Source organism: Myotis davidii, unplaced genomic scaffold (genome assembly GCF_000327345.1).
Source record: "Myotis davidii unplaced genomic scaffold, ASM32734v1 scaffold96, whole genome shotgun sequence".
NCBI lineage: Eukaryota > Metazoa > Chordata > Mammalia > Chiroptera > Vespertilionidae > Myotis > Myotis davidii.
In genome coordinates this window covers 3,123,752-3,137,191 of record NW_006289416.1, presented here as the reverse complement: position 1 = coordinate 3,137,191, position 13,440 = coordinate 3,123,752, and the positions used below count along the sequence as shown (strand labels likewise).

Below are 13,440 nucleotides of genomic sequence, written 5' to 3'. Positions count from 1 at the left end.
ATACAGGTTGGGCTGAGGTGCCCCCCCTCACCCCCACCCTCCACACCTCCATGCACGGAATTTCGTGCACCAGGCCCCTAGTATAAAATATAAAAGCAACATACACAGATCAGCAGGATAGCTTGTAATTTTGAAATATAAAACTTTGAGTTAGAAATTTATTATGTAGAATTGAAGCAAAATTCTCTTCACATATAATTCAGCACTTTTTATGTTAATTATTTTATGAACTTTATATTTTTTCAACTTTGCCACACTCATAGCCTGGTTTCTAGATGTTTTATGGAAAGAATGTCCAGTGAAAGAGGGATCTGGAATTAAAGTTAATATTGCAGGAAATATTTGCTGATGTAGACTAATATAGAAGTAATTCTCTTTTTATGCATTTTCTTTTTGAGGAAGGAACAGAAATGTTGATGTTGTGAATTCCCCATTATTTAAAAGTTGTGAATAATTTTATCTCTTTCTTTCTAATTTAGGGATAAAGCAATTCCTCATAAAGTGGGGACATACTGTATCCAGTTTGGTTTTATGATGGATAAAGCACTTATTCTTAACAGTGAACAGGTTTGCTTACTCTCTTTTTATACCATAGTTAGCTTTACATTTGCTTGCTTAATTTAAGAAAGAAATGTTTTATTTTAAAGTGAATTAATTATTGGATGCAAGTGAATTAATTACTGGATGCAAAATATAAATAATGCCATTTTCAGGAATATTAGAATAGAATGCATTTAAATGATATTAATTAATAGGATCTGCTGCTGAAGTTACTTTCTCCATCTCTTTATATATCAAAGACTCAGTTAATAATCATTTTAGTGTATATCACGGTAAGGTTGCTGCTCTCAATCATATGTGAAAATTTTTCAATTAATAACTTTTCACATGCTAGAACCTATATATATAAAAGCCTAAGTGACCATTTGACCTATCTACCGTTTGATCATTGGACCGGTAGCTGTGACGTGCACTGACCACCAGGCGGCAGACACTCAGTGCACAGTCATGGAAACATGGAACAGACAAATGAATCTCAAAGGGAAAGTGAGGGAGGCAGGAAGAGATTAACCAAAGATTTTACATGTATACTGGTGGGATCCCTCAGCCTATCCTGTGGGCATTGGGCTGAAACTGGCCTGGTACACAGATTTGTGCACCGGTGGGGCACCTCCACCTGGCCTGCGGGGATCAGGCCAAAACCGGCAGTTTGGCATCCCCTGAGGGGTCCCAGATTGCAAGAGGGCGCAGGCCAGGCCAACGGACCCCACCAGTGCATGAATCTGTGCACTGGGCCTCTAGTTATAGATAATGGGGTTTAAGTAGTTTTAACATATGTCATCTCCATTCAATAAATGGTAGTGTATCAAATTTTAAAAACTACCTGTATTTTTACATGTCTATAAATTTATCCTTAGTTACATTGAAAAATTAATCTTTGATACACATTTTTATCCTCAGTTTTTAAAAGTTAATTTAAATCATTTTGAGAGATTAATGACAGTACATGTTTAAAAGTAACATTTCATTTAGTATATGCTATCATTTCTTCTCTTTTAAATTCTCAGCTATTAATATATATTGTTAATTGAAATTCTTCTTTTGTTTTGAAAGATTATAATTGATGTTCAACCTAATCAACCTATGAAGTTAGTACCTAAAATTCAGCCAGCCACACCAGCTGTTTCAAATGTTCACTCAGTTGCCAATAGGACCCTGGTCAAAGATTTACATCTTATTATCACGGTAATGTTTATTTACTTCCAAAATTGCATTGGGTAGCAAGAATTCTTTCTAATTTTTAGTGTGTAAAATAGTTATTATAGAATCAGATTTTGATAATTCAGTTTTAGGTCATAAGGAAAATTTGTTTAGATAAATACAAACATCTCTGAATACAAATATAGTATGCATACATAATACATAAAATATATCCAGATATACTAAGTAGAACTGACTCAAAAATGCAAAAACCTACCTCTCAATATATCCTCTCAATATATCCCCTTTATATCTCCTATTTTATATATGTTGTAAATACGCGTCAAGTAAATTGATTCCACAATATACATTTCATTGAGGGGAGAGAAGGAGGTAATTAATTATTTTTAAGAGAGCTGCTCTGATAACTGATCATAGTGAGCTCCTCCTCAGAGCTTTTGATTACCTGGAGACTAAGCAGCAATAGAATTGCCGTGAATATTAACAAAAACAAGTAAAAAATAGTGGTGGCACCTCACCTTTATGGAAAATTTTTCAGATAAGGTACTTAATTTCTTTCAGTTTATTTTCCTATTTTAGACAAGTAGGATGTTCTTAACTTCTCTGCCCCAGATCAATAGATGTTAAAAGTACATAACAAGATGACATTTTAAAATGGGAGCTCTTAGAAAGATAGTTAGGAGCCATTGTATTAGTTGGAAACTGCTGGTTTTTCTTGGTTTCTGGGATTATGTTCTGCCCATGGATCACTTAATCTGAGAATTGAATTCTGTGCTTAGAGTGAAGAATCAGGATAATTTAATATTTTTCATTATTATTTGCACATGTCCTTCACTGGGTTTAGTTTTCTTACCAGTTCTTCTAATTAGTTATTTTCCATTATTTAATTTAAGGATGACTTCAACAATCAGACTGGACTTGATTTGGTTGGCACTGTAATAGCTACCATCAAAGGTTCTAATGAGGAAGATACTGATACACCACTCTTTATCGGGAAAGTTAGAACACTTGAATTCCCTTTTGTAAAAGGTTCCGCTAACATCACGGTAATTTTTACATCTTTTGGTAGTTGAGATTTCTGTATTTTTAGCCTCAGTGATAATATATTTATGTTTCATTGAAAAGCTATCATTCTGTGGATAGAAACAATGAAACATAGCTCGGGTAAAATGTATACATATCTTAGAAAAATTTAATAAATCAACTTATCTTTGTATTTTTTTCCCAAAAGGGAAATAATTTTAGTTATAGAAAATACACAGTGCAAAAATTCAATAATAATCATTATATTATCACCCTCTGGAGATGATGATTAACAATTTAGTGTATAACTTCCGGAGTTTTCATTTATACACTAACATTGTATGGATAGATACTCTGTGTGTATATGATTTATATACTTGGGGTAGTGTGTATGTGAAATTATAGAACATTGTTTTTATAAAAGTGTTTTCTACTTTTAACACATCTTTGGCATATTTCTTTATCAATAAGTATAAACCTAGATTATTGTATTGATGATCACTTATTTGATCAGTCCTAAGTGAAAATTTAGTTTCTTTCCAAAGCTTGTTTTATCAGCAGTGCTTCCATCAGCTTCTATGTATATCCTTTTTTACATATATCTGATTATCTCCATAAGAAATTGGTAGAAGGTTAGAGACTAGGCCTTTTGGTAGTTATTGCCTATTGCTCCTCAGTTTATATTTCCACCAGAAGTATGTGTACATCCTTATAATATTACCAACCCTGAATATGAAGTTTTTAAAATTCTAACCGTTTCCTCTATTTAAAAAATATGTAAATTTTTTTGTTACTAGTAAGGTTGAACATTTTTCATATTTGTGATCTTTGTAGGATTGTTCCTCAACTCTTTTTCTTTGGAATGTTCATCATTTTCTTAATTTTATATTAAATATATTAATGCTCTTTTGTATATAAATACTTTGCCTGAGTTTGTCTTTTATTGGGGGCTTTGTTTATATTGGGGCAGGAGGGAAGATTATATTTGCAGTGCTAGCTGTAGTATTCTTATGCACTTAATTTTTTATTTGTCTGAATTTTATTTTTATCCTTTTTTTCAAATTCATCAACTAAATTTCTTGGTATCATTTATTTAATAATTCTTCCTGTATAAGTAAATTTGAAGTGTCAACCTTTTTGTCAGTGTTTATTTTTATATGTAGACCAATGCTAATACCACTTTTTAAAAAATTATACTTAGCATATGTATATCAGGTGTACAACATATCATCCTGTTTTAATAACATTAGGCTTATAATCAGGGAGTCTGCTAGCTTGCATCTCGCCTACAGTAGACATGTCAGTTGATTTGTCAATGAAGGACCTAGTTTTCAACATTTAAAGATCTGGAATTTTTACATAAAGATAAGCATTTCTGATTTATTTGGAGAATTCTACAAACACAGCAATACTGAGCCAAGATTCTCTTAGGGCAGCAGGACTTTCCATTCAGTTCTATTTATGCCACTTCTTTTCATTTCTTGACATTGAGAGCAAGTGTCAGCTGATACTTATATTTACACTTGTTCTTTTATTTTTATTTCAGTGGAGAGTAAAGTGAAATTTTCTTGTACCCTCACAAAAATGAGGTAATGAAAGCCACATGTTGAAAAACAAAGGGGCGAGATACGTTGAACTTCCAAGTAGGTTTGTTTTAGAAGAATACAGCTAGTCCACTTTACTTATTTCCTATTTACATATGTCCTGTTTCCTTGGCCCCCCGTAGGCTTTTCAAATCACTAACCCCACTACACATTTCTGAGGTTGGGATGATGACATAAGCTATTCCCCTACAATTATATACAGAATCTAAGCTTCATGTCACACATATAAATTTCCACTAGAGTTTCTTAATATCACACTAAATAAGCAGAAAACTCAATTCCTGCTTGGCTTCTGACCCATTTATTGATTTAGGAGGTCTGGGGCAGGGCTCTGTAATTTGATTTGTAATAAGCAAGTGATTGTTATCACTAGGGACATGTAGGAAACACTGACCCAGTGTACAACCAGTATTTGTTAATGTTACACATTTGTTTGTAAAGAACCTGTATTGCTTTCTTTAAAGTTAGAATCTGAATATATAATTTTTTAAGGTTGTTAACCTGTTATTCAAAGTCTCGATATTATTTGCCTATTTGATCTGGAAATTTCTGAAAGAAGTGTCTAAGTTTCATTCTGCTATGCATTTGTCTATCATATTCTAAATTTCCGTTTGTACGTGGATTCAGTTTTGGACTCTTCAGTTCTCTTCATTTCTGTTATTCTGTATATGCTCTTTTTTTGAAAAGCTATACATCAGAGATTAAACTAAAACTTTGAAATAGGAAATTGTTCTTAAACAAGACATGAAGGAGAGGTTTTGTTTTTTTAACTATATAGAGAGTTAAAACTTTATATACCATAAACATATCTTAGAAATAAAAGAACAATGGTAAAATGTTGATAATTATTGATACTGAATGATGCCATATAGAGATTCATTATATGGTTGTTTAATAAAGTTGTAAAGATAAGTTGGGTAGAAATATTGCTACATATGTATGGCTGTGTGTGTATTACTATATATATGTATAACAGTATTTCTACATATAAGGCAAGATTAATATATTAAACATATTTTTTAAACCTCCTTAAAAACAATTCCTGCAAATCAAAGAAAAAAAACAATCTAGTAGACAAACAAGTAACCCAAGAATATGAATTAATGGAATAGAAAGTATAAATGACCAGTAAACATGACTTCAATGCCAAATGCTGATTGAAGCAATAATGGCTAATTGCTTTTAATCCATCGTTTTAGAAAGAAAAAAAAAACTTGATTGATAGTGTGTTGGCCAGCATCAGGGGAGCTAAATATGTTTAAACACTAATGGCAAGAGTATAAATTGATATTGCCTTTGTTAAAGGAAATTTGATACTACCTTTTAACCTGTTTTAATGAGTCATATTTCTTGTTACCTATTCTAAAGAACACAAAAAGTAGTAGTAAAAAAATTTTCTTTGCTGTGTTCTACATAATAGCTAATTTTAAAAAATAAACTAGATATTCATCATTCAGTGAAAGAATATTATAGTGTAGTATATCTGTCCTATGCATAAATTTTAAAATTAGTATCTAGTCATTGACTGGAATTGATCAACAAATCAAATTCTGAAAGCAAATTGCTGAAGTATAAAGTATATGCTATTTTTAAATGCAAGTAGTGTTTTATTTTTATTTGTGTTTATATTCATGTAAGTACACTGAAAACATCTTTCAAAAACTAAGTGGGATTAGGGATCAGTTAAATGGTTTTGTATTCTATATTCTAAGAATTTTTCACTATAATTGTAATTTTATTTTGTGGATTGTTCTATAGTGTTCTATTGATTTACATTTTTTAAAATTCTACTTCTCCATGATTCGTATTATTATAGTCTAAAACACAAAACAGCTAGCATCTGTTACCTGTAAGACTATGGAAAAATCCTTTATTATATAAATGTTTATATTTGCATCATTTACTAGTTGTATGCTGCCTTAAACTAAAGTATACCAAAGGTTTTTGTGTGTGTGTGAATTAATGAAGAAAATACAATTTTTATAAAAAATAAATCGTCAGAGCTTTTTTCTGGATCTCTTGTTCAGTCACCTGGGACTGGTGGGTCTACTTTCATGGTAACAGCTGTAACGTAAACTCAGCTTTGGGCTTTGGGCATTTTTTTTGTGGTTGTTTTTATAACTTTCATACCATCAACTGTTTACACCTGTTTCAACTGAAAAGGTTTGAATCAGGAAGATATTTCTAAGGTCTAAAAGAAAAGATACTTTTTCTTATTATAATTTTCCATTGTATATGTTTTTGCATAATCATTTACTGATAAGATCATTTTGCTTTTAAACCAATATCAAAATATAAAATGTTTAATGAATCTTAAGGATGGGTCAGTGTTAAAATTTACCACTTACTGGGAAACAGCACAATAAAATGTTTATATGTTGACAAATATCTTTTTAAATTTTTTTTGTTACTGTTTTTTTATTTACTCAGAGTCTAGTGCTGGCAGAAAATAGTCCTGGAAAGGATAGTACTGAATATTTTATTAAATTTGAGCTTCAGCTACCAGATTTATCAAGAACATTAGAATCATATAGTCTACCATTTATGTTTTCTAATGGTAAGTTTCTAGGAAAATAGAGGATTAAACTCTTATGTTTGTGTTACTTTATCATCTTGATTTGCTTTCCATTAATATTGTGCTTATTAATTATCTAGTCATGTTATGAAATATTTAAAAGTCACAATTTTTAATTGAATTAAATTATCTGAATATTTCTTTTTAGATGTTAAGAAGCAGCAACAAATGCTAGCATTTGCAAAACAAAAGGATGAATTATCTCAATCTATTGAAATGTATAGAACTGTATTTGAAACCAGCAAACAGCTTATTGATGAAATGAAGTGTAAGTCATTTTGTATTCAAAGGTAATAAAAAATATGCTTTAGGGAGTGATGAAGCAGAAGGTTGAGACCATGAGCTAAGCACTGTCCACTTTCCTAAACTACAAGTAAACTGCAGAACACTGCAGAAAGGTGGTAATAATGGTTTACACTATTCCTCATTTGAGCTACTTAAGATGAAATATTTCTTTACTTCAAGTGAATTTATATCCTGTTTACCTACAAAAATTCAAGATTTTTAAGAATTATAAATCTGTGGAAATTTAAGGCCTTGACATAATAATAATGTTTATATCCAGCTCCAGCTTCTGGCAATGATATTAGATGACAGTATCACTGTGGGATATGTAATGTGATTTTTATTTTGAGTAATGGAATTGTGTGTTATTACTTAAAATATCTTAAGTATTTCACACTATGGAGGTGTATAGGGCAGCATACATTGATATAGAAATGTACAACTTATTTTTTAATCAATACATGGAATGTTTGCTGCAAATTTTAATGTTTGTACACTTTTAAGGCATTTGATGAGTTGTGCTCTGTCATCTCTTTCCATTTGTCATATTTTTTTTTACTGTGGTTTTTGGCTCTATGTTAATTATATAGTTAAAATTTTGACCCATTTACCAACAAATATGTACTGCCTCCATCAATGTATACTCACTTTTGTATTATCTATCTAAAGTTAAGGGTATTAAGAAGATAATAGGAACTAAGTAAAGCCTTATTTGTTTCTTGCAACAACCTTACGCAATTATGTATGTGTATATTATATACTAGAGGCCCAGTGCACAGATTTATGCACCAGTAGGGTCCCTCTGCCTGACCTGCAGGGATCAATGGACCTATGCGCTGCCATAGCCCAGCCTTACCCGCCAGCTCTCGGGCTCCAGCCCGGTGTCTGCATCGATCCCGCACAGCACGAAGTAGTGTGTGAAGTGGCAGGCAGCTGGGGAGGAGCCTGGTCTGGGCACCAAGCCACTTCCACTCCCGGCCTCACTGTGCCTGCCTTCTCCACTGTTCAGGCGAGCAAGGGAAATGTCTGCGGGAGAGGCTCTCCAGCTGAGTCCGTCATCTGGTGACACTCCCGCTATGGGGGTGGAGAAGTCCTGAGGGGTGACCACCAGGGGGCAGCTCCTGCATTGAGCGTCTGCCCCCTGGTGGTCAGTGTGCATCATAGCTACTGGCCAGTTGTCCAGTCACTTAGGCTTTTATATATATAGACTAAGGGCCCAGTGTATGAATTCATGCACCTTGAAAGGAACTGTGGGCCGCAAGGCTGCGGTGGGCACAGGGGCAGGTCTCAGGCCATCCTCCGCTCCCCTGCCTGGCTCCACCCACCATGGCCTCACCCCCTGATACCGTCTGCCGGCAGTCCCGCCACCACCGCTCCCATGCACTAATGGTACCGGGCCTGCTTGCACCCGCTGACAGCACGGAGAGATTGGGGCCAGCGCCAGTAGTGGGAGCTGCTCTGATCACCCCTCAGGAGCAGGGGGAGGTGGAGAAGCCATCAGGTGATCGGGGCCGGCAGCGCTGCTGGCACCCGCTGACGGTGCCGAGCAATTGGGACCTGCACCGGGTGCCGGCTGCAGGTGCGAGCAGGGCCAGTGCTGGCAGTGGGTACAAGCGGCGGCTCTGGTGCTACAGTGGGTGCAAGTGGGGCTGTCGCCGGCAACAGGTGTGAGAGTCAGTTGCTGGCCCTGATTGCCCCTCAGGAGCAGGAGGAGGTGGAGAAGTCCTGAGGGGTGATTGGGACTGACAGCCACTGCTGGCACCCACTGACGATGCCAAGTGATCGGGGTCGGGACTGGGCAGTGCCAGCAGGTGTGAGCGGCAGTTCTGGTGCTGGCAGCGGGTGCTCTCAAGCGCCAGGCGGGACCCCAGTGCGAGGGAGCAAAGAATTTTCAGTAACCACCAGAGGCTTGCCCCAATGACAGCGACTGGCTTGGTCTGGCACACCTGCTCACCTGCTCCACCATCCCACCATGGCCCACGCCCGCTATGTTCTGTGCTCTGCTGCCCGCTGCCGACGCCGCCTGGTGGTCAGCACATGTCATAGTGACCGGTTGTTTGGTTCCACTGTTCGGTCTATTTGCATATTAGGGTATTACATATTTATAGATAAGCATATGGATTAGGATTAAATAAATTATCCAAGATTATTTGGAGTTTTTAGTATAATATAATATCTTAACCAATTAATTTTTTTGTATATTAGAGCAGGATCTTAATTTTAGATTTTATTTTAGGTCATTCATTATAAGGAAGACAATAAGAGACTGAAAATATTTTTTTTAATATTTTTATTTTATTACACATTGATGCAGGGGTTTTTTTATTTGTTTCTTTTGAATTTTAGGCCAAGTTGAAGTAGCAAAATCAAAAGAGGCCCAGTTGCGAAATGAACTAAAAACAAATAATATTGACATTCCTACAACACAACAGGTACAGTTTCCAAGTATATGTGAAATTTTTTTTTTTATTAAATTCTAGTTTACTTTTTTTTTTTGCCATTCATATTAGGAATTTTATGGGCACTATTATTTTTGGGAACCAAGACACATGTGGATTGTAGTCTAGTCACTTACTAGACAATAAAAAGGGGCTAGCAAAATGATAAGAGTTCTCTTTTCAAATAAATTTCAAAAAAAATTTGGGTTTTTTCGCTTTTTTAAATGTTATTGATTTCAGAGAGGAAGGGAGAGAGAGATAGAAACATCAATGATGAGAGAGAATCTTTTATCGGCTGCATCCTGGACACCCCCTACTGGGGATCTAACCTGGGCATGTGCCCCAACTGGGAATTATAACCTCCTAGTTCATAGGTCGATGCTCAACTGTTGAGCCACATCAGCCAGGCTGCAGTTTGTATCTCTAATGTAATAACACCAATAAGTAAAATTAATAATACACCAACTTGAGAACTGCATTGAAGAGACTGCGTAAGTTATAACCAATATATGTAGTGGCAAAGAAAATTAAATAAACACAAGACAATAGAGTATTTTAAAATTATGTTCTTTTATGTACTATATAACTCACTTTCAAAGAGAAGTTGTATTATAGGTTGTGTATTTCTTAATTAAGATAAGAAATCAGTGAGGTGAATGAAAGTTTTACATTACCATAACCATATTCTTTTAAAGCAGGGGTTGGGGGTGGGGGTGGACATCTGGCCCTTATATGGCCCACAAACCACTTTGTCTGACCCTGCCAAGACAGTGAGGGTGAGTTAATTAAATGTTTGTCCAAATATAACAGGCTAATTTTTAAGCTGATAATTTTGTATGGCCCTCGAATGATACTATAAATATATAAATGGCCCTTGGCAGAAAAAGGTTCCCCACCCCTGGTTTAAAGTAATGCCTGCTTACTAGTAACTTTATGTTATTGAGTTGTCCAAATTATTGATTTTTCTTTGTTCTCATTATAGACTGCCTGGTTACAAGAGTAATTGGCCTTATAGTAAATTTTCCTTTATAAATTACAGGTGCCACACATTGAAGCACTTTTAAAAAGAAAGATACTAGAACAAGAAGAACTAAAGAAAAAACCAAGAAGATCATGTACTCTTCCAAACTATACTAAAAGCAGTGGAAATATTTTGGGAAAGGTCTGTGTTTAAGCCTTTTAAGAGGCAGCATATTTTATTATCTTGTTTTGTTCAAAGTGTGTTTTAAAATGACATAATAAGAGAGTGTTTCTTCGTACTTTTAATCTTTTTCCAGTAAATTACTTGTTCTCATTATAATAGGGATTTGGAAGGATTTAAAACTTGAATTGCATACTTATTTCCATAATTCTTTCTGCTGTGGCAGAAATTGTTAACATGTCTTAATTCAAGGCTTGTTACCTACTTAGAAATGCTTTCATGTCATATGGCTTTATAGATATCCAAGACCTTTTTTATGTGACTCAGACTTTAGTGAGCCAACAGAAGAGAAAGATCAGAATTTATCTAATTTATGTGAGTCTAATATTGTTAGAGAGTGAATTCTTGGATTCTCCTAGAACTTAAGAAAAAACAGTAATAACAACAACAAAACCTTTATATATGTTTGCTGCCAAAAGAGTGCCAGTCTTCCTTTTCTTCTATTCCCTTTTTGATTCTCCTTTTGTCAGAATTTTATTTTCATTTTTATTCTACCATTATTTAATCCTGAATACTTTTTTATAGAAGGTGTTTCTTATAGAAGTGTCCCTAACATCTTCAGTTTTTAATGGTGTTAAGGTTTATGGTATATGTATGTGTGTCTTACGTGTTAAACTTTTCCATTTAAAATGCAGCTTAGCTTTCTGCTTTTACCTCTGCTTTAAAATTGAGGAAACTGAAACTGAGACACAGAGAGATTTAAAAACTTGTTTAAGGTTACATAGCAAACATCAGAGCCTGGACTCAAGCACAACCAGTCTAACTCCAAAGTCAGTGCTGTTTATTACTATTTGGTGTGTATTTTTTAATCCTCACCAGAGGATTTTTCCCCCCATTGATTTTTAGAAAGAGTAGAAAGGAGAGGGAGAGAGATCTGGAAACAAATTGAGAGAGAGACATATATTGGTTGCCTCCCAAATGCGCCCAGATCGGGCCAGGGGATCAAACCTGCAACCTAATACTTGCCCTTGACAGGGAATCGACCCCGTGACACTCTAACCACTGAACCACACTGGGCAGGGCTATTGCTGTTCTTAATTGCCTTTATACATCATTCTTTTACAACCATTCTGTGATTGTTTATAATATTTCTACTTTTACATGAGGAAATTGAAGTTCAGAGAATGTAAATAACTTGTCAATATATAGTTATTAAGAAGCAGAACTTAGACATAAACCTAAGTCTTTCTGACTCCAGAGTCCATGGCAGTTTCTTTATAAATGGCTCCTTAACATCACAAACAAACTGCATTCTGAAAATAGGGATAGTGGTTAATATCAAAGGGAGGGGTAGTGTTTACTACTGAAACCAAGTAACCTTATATTCCAAACCCCAAATATAATTGAAAAGTTAAGAATGTAAATTTGTGCCCTAGACATTTTGGCTCTGTGGATAGAGTGTCATCCTGCAGACTGAAGGGTCCCAGTTTCATTTTCAGTCAAGGACACATGCCAAGGTTGTAGGCTCAATCCCCAGTGAGGGGAGTGCAGGAGGCAACCAATCAATGATTCCCTCTCATCATTGATGTTTCTCTCCCTCTCCTTCCTCTCTGAAATCAATAAAAATATATTTTTTAAAAAGAATGTAAATTTATAAACTGAAACAATTTATAATTTCTTAAATTGTTATTCCTTATATCCAATTTATAGAATTTATAGGAAGATTCGGTCTTTATAAAAAGAAGCAATCCTGTGATTCTAAGCATATTGATACCTGTAATAGTTAGCCTGTTTTCAGGTACTGACATTCCACATTCAGTGGTTCATTTAATACAGAATTCTTGTTCAATATGTAAGATCTTTATCAAAGTATAAAATAAAATGTAGCAGAATAAATATATTTTTAAGTCTTCCAATCAGATGTTTTTCATCACATCTCTTAAAAATCAGAGGGAAGGCTTTGAAATTTTGTTTTAAATAGTTTCTTCTGTCATCTCAGAAGCCCTTTCCTAACCAGCAAGAGAAAATTTTTTTCAAATCATGCTTAATATTCTTCCTTGTTTCCTTTAAAAAAAAAACTTTTTTTTTTCCCGGCATTTATCCTAGAACTAGAATAAATAAGTATGGAACATAGTAGGAGACAGGAGATTTACAATGTATATTATTTTTAACATGGTGAAATACCTCCGTTAACTTGGATATTTTAGTGTTGCCCTCTTAATTGCAAATATCTTGAGATTCCATCTATATTCTTGTTGTTTAAAATATGTTTTTATTGATTTTAGAGAGAGGGGAAGGGAGAGGGATAGAGAGATGGAAACATTGAGAAGAGAAAAACAACTATCAGCTGCTTCCTGCATGTCCCTGCTGGGAATTGAGCCTGCAAATTGGGCATGTGCCCCAACTGGGAATCAAACCGATGACTTCTTGGTTCATGGGTCTACAGTACTCAACCACAGAGCTCCTTTTTCTTTAAGTGCCATTTATGTCTTACCCCTATGAAAGAATTAGTAGCATCCATGAAAATAGGTAGGGTACACTTACAACTGAAAAAGTAGTTAAGGCTTGAATAGAACATTGTGTTATACAACTTAAAAATAGCAAGTGTACATCTTAGAGTTAGATTTAAAAAAAAATAACCATATACATATA

The 13,440-nt window shown here is 34.7% G+C and overlaps 1 protein-coding gene across 1 annotated transcript in view; it reads left to right on the top strand.

The window, feature by feature from the left end:
- Window positions 1-13,440, top strand: part of SMCHD1 (structural maintenance of chromosomes flexible hinge domain containing 1) — a 132,474-nt gene that overhangs the window by 94,799 nt on the left and 24,235 nt on the right. The window contains exons 32-38 of the mRNA XM_015562675.1: window positions 480-567; window positions 1,615-1,746; window positions 2,616-2,768; window positions 6,780-6,906; window positions 7,073-7,192; window positions 9,556-9,641; window positions 10,687-10,809. Of these exons, the coding sequence (XP_015418161.1) occupies window positions 480-567; window positions 1,615-1,746; window positions 2,616-2,768; window positions 6,780-6,906; window positions 7,073-7,192; window positions 9,556-9,641; window positions 10,687-10,809 (829 nt within the window). The remainder of the gene's footprint in view (window positions 1-479; window positions 568-1,614; window positions 1,747-2,615; window positions 2,769-6,779; window positions 6,907-7,072; window positions 7,193-9,555; window positions 9,642-10,686; window positions 10,810-13,440) is intronic.